The sequence below is a fragment of the Bidens hawaiensis genome, unplaced genomic scaffold, assembly GCF_021521415.1.
Source record: "Bidens hawaiensis isolate Kalapana, Puna unplaced genomic scaffold, B.hawaiensis_p1.1 tig00017562_1, whole genome shotgun sequence".
NCBI lineage: Eukaryota > Viridiplantae > Streptophyta > Magnoliopsida > Asterales > Asteraceae > Bidens > Bidens hawaiensis.
Window position 1 is genome coordinate 536,322 of NW_027492652.1, and position 15,965 is coordinate 552,286.

At 36.0% G+C, this 15,965-nt stretch overlaps 1 protein-coding gene across 1 annotated transcript; it reads right to left on the minus strand.

Annotated features, from left to right (window-relative positions):
- Positions 1-1,093: 1,093 nt before the first annotated feature.
- Positions 1,094-6,522, minus strand: LOC143554120 (pseudouridine-5'-phosphate glycosidase-like). The gene is made up of 13 exons (XM_077043973.1): positions 6,376-6,522; positions 6,195-6,309; positions 6,023-6,133; positions 5,814-5,896; positions 5,658-5,717; positions 4,520-4,580; positions 3,205-3,311; positions 3,046-3,123; positions 2,159-2,204; positions 1,956-2,076; positions 1,790-1,875; positions 1,433-1,523; positions 1,094-1,252 (listed from the first exon to the last, which is right to left on the minus strand). Exons 1-12 carry the CDS (start codon positions 6,448-6,450, stop codon positions 1,435-1,437), a joined length of 1,032 nt encoding a protein of 343 aa, XP_076900088.1. The 5' UTR covers positions 6,451-6,522; the 3' UTR covers positions 1,094-1,252; positions 1,433-1,434.
- Between the last annotated feature and the right edge of the window lie 9,443 nt (positions 6,523-15,965).

Consider the following 15,965-nt stretch of genomic DNA (forward strand, 5'->3'; position numbering starts at 1 on the left):
ATGTTTTAATGACGCTAACTGCTTTGAAATTGGATTATGGAAAACTCCGGCAACACATCATGTTTTGGATTTTGGCGATTCTTAGGTGTATATGGTTCGGCTATGGCAGGGTATTGTTAAACTTGAAGATTAGAGTTGCTGCAAAAGTGTGGTGATCAGGGTTGGCTCAACGTCCCTAGAGGCTTAAAACTAACTAAAATGTTGAGGTCTTTTTCTTTTCTTTTCTTGTAGCGCTAGAGAGTATACAAGAACTATAGAATATGGATGATATGCACTGACAATGGATATGAAGCAATCCTCATTAGCTTGTGGCCTATCAATAAGTTACTAATTCTAGAACCGGGTATTCTAAAACCGGGTATTTGAATACCCTATTTCCGGGTAATTTTTGGGTTTTTTTCGGGTATTTTTCGGGTATAGATTGAAATTGTTTAAAGGTTGCACTTTTTAGGGGTATTTTTCAGTTATTTTTCGGGTAATTTCGGGTATAGATAGGGTATTTAAAAAACCCAGTTTCGAGTATTGGAAAAACCCGGTTTCGGATAAGGAACCGGTTCGGGTTTCGGGCATTACCTGGTACAAATAGGGTCCGGTTCGAGTATGGCTTTTGGTACTAAAATGCATACCATATCCGTACCGTACAGGTAGGGTCTGGTACAGTAAAAAAAAACTGATTCAGGGTTTGGTTTTTTTTCACCTTAGATGGGCAACTTCTTTTTTCCTTTAACCACCGATCAAATTTTATTATATACAAAAGTAAACGTACAAGGCACATGGCCAACCACCAATAATTACACCCACCAAAATCAAATCACTAATAATAATAATTACACTCGAGTATGGCTTCGTAAAACTTGTTTAGGTGACATTGAGAAATATTTCTAATCCCTACCAAATTAAATTACGTAAAAGACAAGAATTGTAAATTATTGATCTAAACTAGTTTATAAAGAAACCAGTGAAGAATTAAATAACAAAGAATCAACAACATCCACTCGTCACTCTTTTTAATTAAACAATTACAATAACTTACCTATAAACTTGGGATCCAACATACAAAGTGACGGTAAAAGAATAGGTGAAACGGAACATAATCTCCCAATATTTTTATATCAATCCTTCTTATCAAACATTTACTACAAAAAAATTACAAACTTCATTCAGATTAACTTAAACCATTATGCAAGTAGATAGAAAATTTTCAAGGTAAAGAAACATAACAATCTCAAGAGTCACCCTCTAGCCCGCGATCCTGCACATGCCAAACAAACAATGCTAGATTCAAATACAAAACATGAATGTTTGATCCATTTATTTGTTGAAAAAAAATGGTTGCCCCTTAATGAAATAAGTTTCGTAATCATACTTGAAAGGTTAGGCACATTTGTTATGCGGACTCTAATATTATTATTGTACCAAGGTAAACATAAACCTTTATGATGACGAGCTATGGTCTTGGATCTGAGAAAGGGCAACAGCGATCTGAGCACCAAGGGCGGCATTGTTCTTCACAAGTGCAATGTCTAGTAACCTTGTTAAGAACACAACATTTACACGAAATTTCAACCCCGTCACATATCAACCCTAACACGACCCTAATTAAACAGGTCAACCTGAGGCTGAACATGACAACCCAAAGCCTGCTATTTCCGTGTGGTGTTTCAGGTCATGTCCCCTAAATTACACAATCCCATAAATTGTTTTATTTGAAGGTTTGTATTATTATTATTATTATCATTGGGATAATTTATTGCGTGTGTAAACATAATTAACATAATATAAAGGATACTTGACTCGAGAGAAGCTCCTCCGGTCAGTTCATTCACTCGGGAAAGTAAGTAAGGTGTTTCCGCACTGCCCGTTATGCCCTTATCACTGCTCCAAAATATGTAGTAGTAGATAATAATAAACGCATACATAAGCATAAACAAATAAATAATAATTAATATTCATACCTAGCTTCCCTCAGTGCTGTTTGTATAGCAGACTCTATAATATTACCCGAAACTGAATGTTCTTTTGGTATCGGGATTGCTATCAATATACCCGATTTAAGATCAAGTTTCCTGTTCACCTCTGTTATCATTATATTATTATTATGTACCTTTAATTTAATGATGTAAACTGAAGAATGATAATAAAGTTTAATGAGACTTGCCAATTAAGCGAGCGCATTCTTCGGGTGAATCCAGTTGACATGGTGCCTGCAATGACATTATTAGTGGTCATTAGTGGTCGATTTGACCGGGTTTTGGCGGTTTGGTGAGTTCTAGGCTTGTTAACGAACCAAACGAACATGAAGGGGGCATGTCCGTGTTAGTTCTTTAGCTTTAACTGAACAAATGATTGAACACGAACTAGGTTTTCCTGTTCGTTTATGTACATTTGTAGTATAAACGAACGGTTCACGAACTCAAACAAATAAACCTAGCTGAACATAGATCAACGAACACGAACTGGGCATGTTCGTTCATTTAACTTTAACCGAACAAATGGTCGAACATGAACATTTAAACGAACGAAGTTTTCTTGTTTGTGTTTGTTTGTTAAAAAAATGAGTGCGTTCGTGTTCCTTTGTTAACAGCATAAATGAACGGTTCACGAATGTAAACGAAAAAACGCAGCTGAAGTGCTGAACATAGATGAACCAACACGAACAGGGCATGTTCATTTGTTTACCTTTAACCGAGCAAATGATAGAACATGATCACTTGCGAATGAGTTTCTTGTTCATGTTCATGCTCGTTCGTTAAAAATTAGTGTTTTTATGTTCGTCAATTAATAGTATAAGCAAACGGTTCAAGAACGCAAACGAACAAACGTAGCTGAACATAGGTGAACAAACATAACCGAGCGAACACCAATAAAAAGTAAACGTGAACATCAAATCTATTGGCATTATAAATTCATAAAACTAGATTATAATCACAATGGCTGACATTTTTATTTAAATAACCTAAGACTAAATTGTAATGGCATTGAGAATTAATACGAATAATATAAACGAACAAACATAAACGAGCCTAAATAGATATACATACATACCTTGCAGCCACTTTTTTCAGAGAAAAAAGCAGGAAAATCATCAGTTTGGTACGAAACAACAGAAACTCCTTGTGTTTCCTGTAACATTGAGAATTTACAGTTAAACGCCACTCTGGCAGTCTAAGGGTAGAATGGTAATAAATGGAAGAATGAAGATACCAAATACTCTAAGGTTCTGGGGATATCTAATATGGACTTGACACCAGCTGACACTATAGTTATAGGAGTTCTTCCAAGCTCAGTAAGATCAGATGATATATCCATAGCTGAAACAATCAGTAATTGACAAAATGACTGGTTAATTGTTTAGTACGGATCAAGATGTTTAATGTATTTGAACACACTTTGGATGAATTTTGACCAGTTAGACCATCCAAATTTTGATATTAACAAAAACCCTCTTAAGTAAATTATTCTAACATTTAGGTTATTATCAAACAATATTGATTCTAAATATAACTAACACATTGGTTATTTACAAGGACCCCATGCTTGCTTGCGGAGTTTGCATAATGTATACATGTGTGAGCCCTCGGGTGGGCGAAAGTGAAATTGTAATATGACGTTATTTTACTAATTTCGTGAAAATAACGTTAAATGTGGTCACGTTGATAGCCGAAAGACAAAGGTGCATGCACCAATCGGCCGGTGTCGCGATGGTTGAGTGCTATATATATACAAGAACTATATATATAGGACATAAAGTGCTTCCGGTCAACCCAGCCGGTATAAAAAAATACCCCGTTTTGATCCGGACCCAATTTGTCCTGTTATGCAACCTGTCAGCCAGACCCACACATTTTGCCATTAGTATACAAGCCCCAAACGAACACAAAGGGAAGCGTTCATATTTTGTTCGTTAACTTAAACTGAACACACAATATAAACACGAACAATTAAACAAACAAACCTTTCTTGTTCATGTTTGATGGTCAAAAAAATGAATATGTTCGTGTGCATGTTCGTTTATATTCGTTCGTTAATAGTATAGACGAACAGAAATACCTGAACATAGATGAACGATCATAACTAATTTAAAACCATTTAAGTGTAATGTGCATAACAATGTGTTGGTCATAAAAAGTTATTAAATCTAGACTAAGTTGTCATGGGCTAATGACAACTAAATGAATATATCAACGACAACGTAAACGAACTTAAATGAATGAATGTAAACGGATGTTGACGAACGAGACAAGTGTTCATGATCATTCGTTTAACTAAATGAACAGATATTTTTGTTATGTTACGAACCTCTCGCCCAACAGTTCACGAACCGTTCACTGAACGTTTAGTTCGTTTACAAGTCTAACTAACCACCAGTAAGAAGGGTATAGTCCTTTACCGAGACCAACGTATATGTTCCTTGGTGCATCTAAATTGTGAAATCTAAAAACTATGAGGGTTTCCATTTTAAGAAGCTAAACAAAAATATATAGCAGCATTGTATACATATATCAATCAGAATGCTTACTGCTTTCTCCATGTTTGTGGACTCCACCAATGCCTCCTGTCACAAATATTGATATGCCAACCTGAAGAAATATGCAAGCTATATTTAATAGTAATGGGTCAAATAACAAAGTTAAAAACTTATTTTGATCATTTTATGGCAATCTTAGAAACAAGTCTTATTGATATATGTTTTAATTGTACTAGTTTATAACACAAAGATATGAAAACTTCTTGTGCAACAACCCTATTATCCCACTAACTACCTAACCGATCTCTCATCTTCTTGTAAAACATGAAGCATAATTAGGGGTATTACTATGTACTATTTTCAATGTCAATTTGAGTTACTATCTATCAATAATCAGAAAAAAAGGGTAAAATATATTAATAGCTAAAAAGGAAACAGCTCAGAGTTACATGAAGTGTATTCATGTAATCTTAATGCGGAAAAACCCCTAAATTCATGAAAAAGAATATAACTTTTCTATTTATACTGGCATACTAATTATTAACAAAATTTTAGGATAAAAAATATGTTGGGTCAACCTAATCGAACTGGCCCGCAGCAAATTAGGTCAGTAGACAAATCGTACGTTCAGTGAACTGTTCATGAACCATTCGTCATGAAGTTTGTTTGTGTTCTCTTATTTAATAAACGAGCGAACATGAACACAAAATTTTCGTTCATATATGTTCATGAACACACGTTTATGTTCGCTAGTTTACATTTGTTTAAGTTTTTTCTTTTACGTTTGTTAGTATATTATTTAATTTTTTTTGTGCCTTTTTACAGTCTAGTCTAGTTTTAACAACTTTTTAAACCGAAATACTGAATACATTGCTGTTCACATTTAATTTTATTTAGTTATACCTCGTACAATGCTTAAGGCTCTCGGTTGAGTAGAAAGAGCATTTTTTTATTTATTCAATTATGTTTGTTCATTTATGTTCAGTTTTGTTCGTTCGTTAATGTTTGTGATACATTCATTTATATTGTTAACGAACACAAAGAACACGTTCGTTTTCTTAACAAACAAACACGACGTTTAATTGTTCATGTTCGATTGTTTGGTTGGTTAAAGTCAAACAAACGAACACGCTTCGGGTTTTTCACAAGCCTAACGAAAATGATTTAGCCTAAAAGAGGGAAGCAGTACCATGGAAGCAAAGATCATGGTTGCAGACACGGTAGTTCCACCGCTACTTCTTGTAGCCACCTGGCACGTCAAGTGCAATAGTTACATAAGGTTATTAAGATCGCTTCATATAATAGACCAGTTGCAGCATATATAAAGAAGGCGTTAGTTACTGACAACATGTGCGATATCCCTTCGGGATATCTTGCGAGCAGTGGTTCCTAGTTTAGCTAACCTCTCGAGTTCTTCATTGTTAAGACCTACAAGGGATTTTGAATTGGGAAGCTAGTAAGTAGAAGGAAGAGGTTTGATGGTAATATTATATTATTAAGAAATGAATTTGATGAATGATATGATAATAATGAAGAGAGCGAGAGAGGACATACCTATGCATGGGATGCCTTCCAAGATACCAATAGTTGCAGGCACAGCTCCTTTTTCCCTTACAATAGCCTCCACCTCTTTTGCAGTCTCCAAATTTTGAGGATAAGGCATCCCTACAAACATATATGAATATGATTGAATGCATATGATTGATATGAAGAATGAATTACCAACCATGAGATATTATTGTGGACTCTAGAGCAACAACGGCCTTGCCATTGGCTAAAGCTGTGGTAACATCCGGAGAGATCTTAATCGTCCCCATACTCGCATTGTCATTGCTCCCACCCTGATTCATTCAATCACAACTTACTTTCTAGCACGGGGGAATGAATAATAATAATAATAATAATACCTTGCCGGTGCTTGATTTGGTGATACGGAAATGACGGTGGAGGTTGGCGAGTCTTGAGAGGGCGTTCGAAGCCATGGCCGGATGATTGATTGATTTCTGAAACAAAATTATTATTATTTAATTCGATCAATCTCCTTTGTTTCTTTGGGCGTTCCCCTTATTTTCTTCTTGTGTTCGATGGACACCCGATTATTATGGCCAACTCATGGACCAAGTTTAAAGGAAGTGAACCAAGCTTAAATGAGCTGCATATCATCCTTTTATTACTTTACTTTCTTTAAACATAATTAATTAATTAAACACTAATCACAAAATACAAACTTCATTCAAATTAAACATATTAATTAATTAGTTGAATCTACGTACACTATTAAAGTGTAAAGCAAGATAATTCCAAGTGAACTTTATATGTCTTGCTCAAAAGCTTCTATAGAACTGAATTTAATATTCTACTTTAACTCAAACTTTGTTAAACCGATTCTCTCCGTTTGGTTTCTCAGCAATACTTCATCGTCCGCCAACCAATGATCCAAAGTCTTAGTCGTGAGAATTTGTCATTATGAACTCTTACCTATGCACCATTACAGATAGGGGCTGTTTGTTTTTTCTTAAAAGCTCTTCCTGACATCTTTTGTCTGCGTCGCGCAGACCACGCGCATACGTTATGGTCTGTAGTGTGTTTGTTTTTCCAAAGACCTTTCATTAAAAAAGATCTGCGTGTCCTCTTTTCTTAGAAGTGATGGACCATACTCTTCTAACCTCTTCTATCATTCTTTCTTTTATATCACATAACATAAACCTCCAACCCTAGTCTCTGCTTCCCCTCCAACATCAACCTCTCCTCCCTCATAACCATCCCCACCGCACCTCCCGAACCACCGTCGCCGTCACAACCGTCCTCACGCCTCCACCACTCCTTCTCTCTCCATCTCCTCTTGTTTTGTTCAGGTTTTATCAGACTACTATAAATTATTTTCAAATTAAGTATGTTTGAATGTATAACATTTTCTGTAATTTTGGTTTGTAATTTGCTAATGGTGCACACTTGATGGTACCGGGCTATCTTGGTGGGAGGTATGTATTGGTTTGTTTCATGGTTGCAGTGGTGTCACTTGGATTTGGTATTTCAGTTGTGCCTCGACAAGTGAAGTCGTGGACCGGTTTGATCTGATGTATGAATGGATTTTTACAGTATTCTTTTTATTATGATGTTACTTGCACATGATATGCAAATGGGGGAAAATTGTGGCAAATCAATATGGAAATCACGGTCCTAGAGCTTCAAAATATGATTCCGAAAAAGGTTTGTTTATTTATTTGTAAAAGGTACCAATTTAATGCCAATAAATAATAAATCATCTTTAAGTTTATTTAAATTGGTTATGTAGGTCAAATGAAATTACACAACATTTGCTCTGGTAAGTCCATGAAAAGCTCGAACTATATCAAACAAGAACTTAAAACCGCTTAACAAGGACTAAACTACTACCGCACCATGCACTAGCAAGTCCACGAATACCTCAACCAAGATTATATTTTTTGTGTAGGTTGTATAATTTTGTTGATATTTAATGTACACATGTTTAGGATATGTGTATTTCTATGTAGTTTATATATAATTATTAAAGTCGAATACATGTGTAGGTTTTGTGGTTTTATGAATATTATTTCAGTGTTGTTTGATTATTATTTAAATTTCAATGTTGAATGACTTTTTTATTTAAATTGCAGTTTATATTAGCAGTTTGCAGACATTAAAAAATAAATATTCTTCTTGCAAACTGCAGAGGTTTGGTCCACCTCTTCTGCTACAGATGTGGTCCGCATACTGCGGACATTTTAACTCTGAAAAAACAAACAACACTATAGTAAAAATGAGATACAACATCTAGGTGTGAAATATGAACCAAAGCAACAAGACTGCTATAGGCGTCCAAGACGCCACTTCTGACGTTGTCACAGCCCCCGACCCTATAGCTCGGGAGGGGAGCAGTGAACATGAGCGGTGATATCAGTGTTTATTATAATATTTGACAGCATAAATATATCATCAAGACCGTAGTTAGGAAAATCATCAGAGTGTAAAACACACCATGATTCTTATTTCATAAACTGAGGATAAAACCCATATTTATACAAACATAAGTTTTATATGGATAAATCCTAATTTACAAAACATATTTCTTTATTTTGGTGACAAGCCACTTATATAAGTTGAAAGGCCCGCGAGCATCATTTATGTGTATTTAACAAGTCACCTGAAACATGTTTAAAAATATTTGGTCATCAGGTGGTGAGTGCATTCATTTGTAAGTGACACATTTTTACAATTACATCATTAAGATGTTTTTATACTTGTCTGCTTACACATTATCAAAAGGTACTTGTCACTCGCAACTGTGGTCATATTATTTATGGGCTAACACTTGTCTAATAAGTAACATGTAATAACCAATTAGGTAAGCCTTGTATACAAAACCCCACAATACCAGTAGTAACTATCTCGTGAGTCTACAGAGAATTAATCATTGTAATGCAATGAAAACCTTTTGAAAACATTTGTACTATCTCTGTCATGAGTTATACAAGTTTAAAATCTCAATGACAGATTTAGAAAACAAGTTGTCTCACACAAATGCGAGTTGTATAAAAAATCGAATGTCTCACCTTGCAACTTTATAATTTACAAATTTCCTGGTAATTAATCACCTAGATTAACACAATTTAGTGTGTGTGTGTAGGGATGAGTAAAATCGGTATTGGTACCGGTACCGATTTGATACCGTCGGTACCGAATCGGTACCAAATTTTTGAGTTTCGGTACCGGTATGGGACCGGGACCAGTACGGTATGGGACAGGACCGGTATTTCCTGAATTTTTGCCTTTAATCCCGGTACCGTCCCGGTCCCGTACTGGTACCAGTACCGAACCGAATATTTCGGTACCGGTACCAAGAATTCGCAATATTCGGGACTGAGATTTTCGGGATCCGGACCGGTCGGTACCGGTACGGTCCCGATCTCATCCCTATGTGTGTGTGCGTGTGTGTATTTATGTATAAACCGATAATCATAACAATAATCACGAGATTAGAAATTTTACACGATGGCATAAAGTCTCACCTTGTTTAGGCAGAGATTGGATTCGTGTATTAAGCTTCTTTCGACCGGCCCAGGATACCGTTAAGGCTACTTGAGGTATTATACCAAATATATATATATATATATATATATATATATATATATATATATATATATGTGTGTGTGTGTGTGTGTGTGTATACATATATATGAAACTGAGTGAGAAATCGAAGGATTTGAACGAAGAGTGAAGGTTGGATCACTCCGCTTTTATAGCTTATTTTCAAGTTGGTCGTGTATCGCGATGGACTCGGGAGAATCAGGAGAAGGGCATTGCGTAGCGTGATGACCCTATAGCTTTGTCGATTCAGGCAGTCAGCCCTAGCTATGTCACGTGGCCTATCGCGATGGGTTATTTAAAGACTCGTCTCGTAGCGCGAAGAACAACAAAATTTCTCGGATAATTATAAACCTTCACGTATCGTGACAAGGCTAATTTCCACCCGTCTTGTAGCGCGATGGGAATAAAAATTTTGTTTTTCACCAAAAATACTAACGCGGCTCATGCCGAAGTGCAAGGTGCGTCATAAAAGCGCCACATTGCGCCCATCGCACTTCACCCGAGCCCGTGTGCGTCGAGTGCTTCGCACCCTTGCTTAAACCACTAAGAGTGTCTTGTCATACAAGAATATTATCATGTCTGTCCAATTCCTTATAAGCATCTTACAAGTTTTTCTTTCTAGATATGTGAGACAAGTTATATTGATATTTTCCAATGTGGGATAACTCACTTTCCATAGTTCTAAATTGTGGATTTTTATATTCTCTCCTCCTTATTCTAAATTTCGTCCTCGAAATTCATTGGAATAAGTGTGGATATTTTTGTTTAATTTATGATTCAATTCCCAAGTATATTATGGTCCGCGCCTTGAATCACATTTCACTTTGACCCAAACGAGTCTCTTATGCTTGAGATTCTTGATTTTTCTATATTCAACTTGTAAAGATTTCTCGACGAATTTCAACTTCTCGTTTACCTTTATATCTTGAAGATGTACTTTTAATGATTAACTATTCATTAGCTGAGCATTTCCTTAAGTTACTTACATGAAATACATCATGTATACTTGTCATCTCTTCTAGTAACTCGAGCCGATAGGCTACTGGTCCAATTTGTTAAATAATTTGAGGGGTCCGACAAGCCTTGGACTCAAGTTTTCTATTTTACCGAATCAAACTCTTTGTCACACCCCAACCTAACAGCGGAACATGCCGGGATGCGACATAATTTGTATCATAGCTCAAAGACACTAAATTAATAATAAGTATCAGTATTTAATTTATTTTATTCATATCAAAGTACACAAAGTATTTAAAACAAAAGAAATTTCGACAACATTTAAAGTTTTATAATTTTTAGCTTAAGGTATGATGTATGTTCTCCACTTCAAATCATCTGAAATAACGATCTACAATATGCGTAAAAATAATTTGTCAACAACACATGTTGAGCGAGTAATTCACAGTTTGGTATAAATATAATAATATTGAGAAATAAACAATTCCTTGCGATGTGAATAACATCAGTTAATCTAGAAAAACATAAGTGTCCTTTTGATCATGCCACTAGATTACGGACATGTCTACTCGGACGAATTCGCAACCAATAAACAACATAAAATAAAAGTAATAAATGTGTCTTTTCGAACATGCCACTAGATTCAAACACGTCTACTCGGATGGCGTATGATCATACTATGAGGATGAGATATCAACCAAACATTGTGAAACCCTAAGATCTAACTCAGATCTAAGATCTAATAACAATTAACGGATCTAGTTCATTGTTGCTCTTAGTAATTATATGTTGTATATATGTATTAGTATTAGTTGTATAGATATGTGTATGCATATTATGGAAGGATTAATTGGGATGAAGCTTGAGAGGAAATATGGACAGAAGTTAAATACGTTACCTCCAAACTTAAATTAAACAGAGGATGCACCTCTATAAATAGGAAGATGGGTCTAGTTCGTTACACATTCTGTAACAAACTAGTCTCCCACTTCGTTACATAATAAACAAATAATCAATCTTAACGAACCACCCCCTGATTCGTTAGACATCCTTAACGAATCAGGAGGTAACTTAACTTATGGTCTAGTTCGTTAAACATCCTTAACGAACTAGACCGTTCCACTAACGAACTAACTTAATTAATATAAATAACTTTTACATTAATAAACGATAAATACAAAACGATAATTACAAAGACTCGAGACGCAAAACCGTTTACTAACAGATACCCCTTCGTCTTGAGCTCTTTTTCTTTAAATTACTTGAAGCGCTTGCTCTGCCAATCTCTGCAGCTATGAATACCATGTTCATGACACACACGAATAACGCGTTGAAACTGCATTGCTCGGTCATAGTCTTCACGACACTCAAATAATATCTTATTCTTGAAAAGTACGTCATTGTCGGTCTCTGTCAAGTTCACGAGCCACATCGGATCAATGATCTTTATCAACTCGGTCTTTAAACCTTTGAATATCAGCAACAGTCGGATCTCGTCTTGGATCAAATCTTGTATCAACAACGTTCTTCCCCTTTGAGACTTTTTCCAGATGATCCTCAGCTACTTTGACAGTTTCTTCATTAAAGATTGGAGCACCCTGATCAACATTAGTGTGTTGAAATAAATCAGGGTATTCCTCAGCAGTCATGTCCTCAATCTCCACCTCCTCGTCTTCATAAATAAAGGACGTGTTGATCTCAATAGTTGGATCATTTAAGATCTCTTCATCGCTTTCAACCTCCACATCATCCTCAGCTTCTAACTCGGTTAACTCATCGACGTTTAGCCCAAGAAGTATGGAAATCTGCTCTCGTGTTAGGGACTTCTCAACAAACTGTCCTTCCTCAATCTCATATGCATTAACTATACTTCTAACCACCCCTTATCATCAACAAAGATGACCGTATCAGCCTTGATCATCTCAATGGGTTTAGCAGCTGTATAATCACGATAAACAATCAACTGCTTCCCCAAATCACCAACTGCACTTGTAACTGCACCAGAGGACGAGTCGTGAGTTTGTTTAGGCTCACTTCCTCCAGCACCCGAAGCATCTGGATCTTCATCATCGTTCTTGAGCTTCTTAAGTGCATCGTCCTTGCATGTCAGCTGCAAGATGAGATTCTCTTGCTCTTTGATCTTCACCCCCTGAGACTTAACAATCTCACGAAGATCTTTCGTTTCTTTCTGACAAAAATAGATATATCCCATCAGCTTTCGTTGATTGTCCATCATGCGTTCTTGAGTCATTCGGTCAGCAAACATTTGGTTTTCATACAAATGAAGTATACTCAAGACCATATTCATCTGTTGATCATGTGACATTGCAAGAAACGAAGCCGGGATTGGTTGAACAGGACCTTGAGGTCGGTTAAGCCTCAAAAAATGAAAAGTCCATCGGTTGGGAAGGCATCATCGTTGGTGTTGGAGAAACCACCGATGTAACAGTTGTAGGTCTTGGTAGAGTAGATAGAACAGATTGAGGGATCATACCAAGCCTAGGATCCGACGTAAGCGTGGTCACCAAAGTTAATTCCGGAGTGCTAGTAGTAAGCGGCACCACCAGTCTTTGAGGAATGGACGACCGTGGAGGTTGAACTCCAAATGAGACGCCAGCACCAGCCGACACACGTCGCTTAGTCGATCCTTCACCAACCAACTCTTTCCCTTTCCTTTTGCGTTGAGCAGCTATAGCAGCAACTAAGGCAACCTCAACCGCAGTTTGTTGTTGAGATTGAGCGTCACCATTACCATCATGACCTCCATCATCATCATTATCATCACCGTCATTCCCACCTGCTCCTTCCTCATGCTCAGAATCCGAATCATCGTGGATCCAACGATCATCGGGAGGACATACATAGTCTGGATTCACTAGATGACCAATCAAACGTTTGGTCTGTGGAGGATCTTTCCTATAAATCTTCATCCTCCGTACTGTATCAGCAGACATATGCTCAAGCGGGATCACATCATCCAATAAAGCTTGATCAATAAACAAATTCGGAATCAAATCTTGAATGATCAACTGTAGAAATCGAGGATACATCAGGAACTTCTTATGTTGAATCACAGTAAGGCATTGTTCCTTAAGGTGATAGAAAATCATCTCAGAGATGTTGAAAGGTTTGTGCAGTATCAAAGAGAAAAATGCCGATTGTAATATAATTCGGCATTCGTCGAATCAACCTTTACGTCCTCCAAGGCAATGGATTAACACGTGCAATAAATACTTGTAAGTGGGACATAATCCATTCTTGTTATACATAGAAGCTTCAAGGTCACCACCATAGAACACCCCACGAAATAAACCCCTGATCAATCATTTGTCGAACTCACAAGGATTATCAACATTATCTCTAAATCGAAGCACCCGTCGAATAACATCGGTGTCAACAGTAATAGGCGTTCGGTTGATCGTAGCTTCAATATGGTTGTCGGCTTCAATATACCAAGCAGTGTTCTAAAATTGACGTATAATACTAAAGTATACTTTCGGTCATGCAGTTACGACATGATGAATAGCCGAACGTCGAATAAACGTCAATAAATCACCAAATACGTCTTCATCTGCAAAGTTCGTACCGACAAAAGAACAAATGTTATGCTTTTTTTCGTACAGAAGCAATGGCATATCTTGTTGTTGCTGTTGTTGTTTTTGATAAGCAACCGGAGGATCTTGTTCCATATTATCGGCCATTGTACATAGGATTTAGAATATATGATCGAAATACGAAATAATGATGGTCGAAGGTTTTGGAAAAAGTTTGCCAGAGTAACAGTAGGGAAAGGTGAAGAAGAAAGTGAATAGTGTGAGACGAATCGCTTTCATGAATCCCTATGTAGTCTGACACACAGTTTTCAATGTAACGAATCATCTGATTCGTTTGAATTTTGAAATAACGAATTAGGTGATTCGTTATCTTAAATAAACACGTGGCGTAATGAATTACAAGTAATTCATTAAAAACTTAACAAATTAGAAGCCATTCATTACAGAGTGGCGGAAGCGAATTAATATTAACGAATTGGAACTCAATCCGTTATAAATGACTTTAATTCGTTACTTTAATGAGTCATAGTTAACGAATCACTTTGATTCGTTATAAATTAAAATAATCAATTTATGTAATTTTAATTTAAATAGTTAAATAAGAGAATTAATTAAATACAAATTAATGATACCAATTGAAGTAACTTAAATAAACAACGAGATCCCATATCTCGATGATCAAATACCTTAACTTAAATAATATGTAAAACGAGAAAGCAAAATTGAAAGAATATATTTACAAGGAAAATATCCGAAAATAAAATCATAGAATAGAAAATATTTTTGTGTTTTTGCATAATTTTTCAAAAGCAGTACATATTTTTGGATTTTTGTTGAGTTTGAGCAGAGAATCATATTAACTAGATCGCCCTTCCATCACAGTTTTATATTTCAGCGATATTGTGACTGGCGTTAAGTCGGTCATTGATATTGTTGTCCAATTAAATCTTATAACAAACTTTCAAGCGTTTTTGTGATATGATTAATGGTTCAATTAGCGCACAGAATATCAGAAACTATCAGCCTCTAATCTCGGTTCAAGCTTAATTTGATTTTTGCCATATCACCCCAACTTGACTTAAACCATTATAATGTCGATCAAAATTTGAATTTAAAGAATTTTTGAGCAATGCATCAAGTTTCTTTTACTATGAGTGAGTATGCACGAGTCCGTCTCTCGGCTTACATACATTGTATCCCCTTGGGTCCGTTTCTTATTGGTATTGAGACGCACGCAAGGGAGGAAAAATTGTATGACTAACAATGGATTTTGATCAAGTCAGTAGTTTAGATTTGTACGAAGTACAACAGTGATCAAGTTTAATGACTTTGGGTTTGCTCTAAAAGCTAGTGAAATATTCATGCATATGAATACCCATATGGTTAAGCCGCATAAAGACTCACAGTGTCCAGAACCCTAACGCTTGTTATTTGCTTTATTATATTTTTGGTGATCAAACAGATATAAGGCTTGAGTATGACAGGTTATTACATTTCTGCCGTCCTCACTGAGATTTTTGTTAGAAACTAACACCTCTTTCAATTTGGCATTTCTTTATGTTTATATCACATATTTTGCTCTAATAGCTTATTTAAGACCTACCAATGCACCCACCCATGCAATTAAGCACTCAGTATTTTAAGCTTATTTCTTGCTGGATTTGGGGTCAAACAATCAATGTACTATCATTTTTCTCTTTTTGCTTCAAAACTCAAAATTTTGAGGAGCATAAAAATAAATTCAATCACCCCAGTCACTTTCAGTCTATAGATTAATGGCTATCCTATCAATCTACAAGTAGATAACAGGACCAATACATGCAAGCATGTTCCACAAACTTAAATAACCGACATAGTTTTTAGCGAAAGAATAAAGT

Coding starts and splice junctions, on each gene's coding strand:
- LOC143554120 (XM_077043973.1), bottom strand. CDS start 6,450: ATGGCTTCGAACGCCCTCTCAAGACTCGCCAACCTCCACCGTCATTTC. Junction 3,312..4,519: donor CCACAAACATGGAGAAAGCA/GTAAGCATTCTG, acceptor TGATTGTTTCAG/CTATGGATATATCATCTGAT. Junction 1,876..1,955: donor ACAGCACTGAGGGAAGCTAG/GTATGAATATTA, acceptor ATTTTGGAGCAG/TGATAAGGGCATAACGGGCA.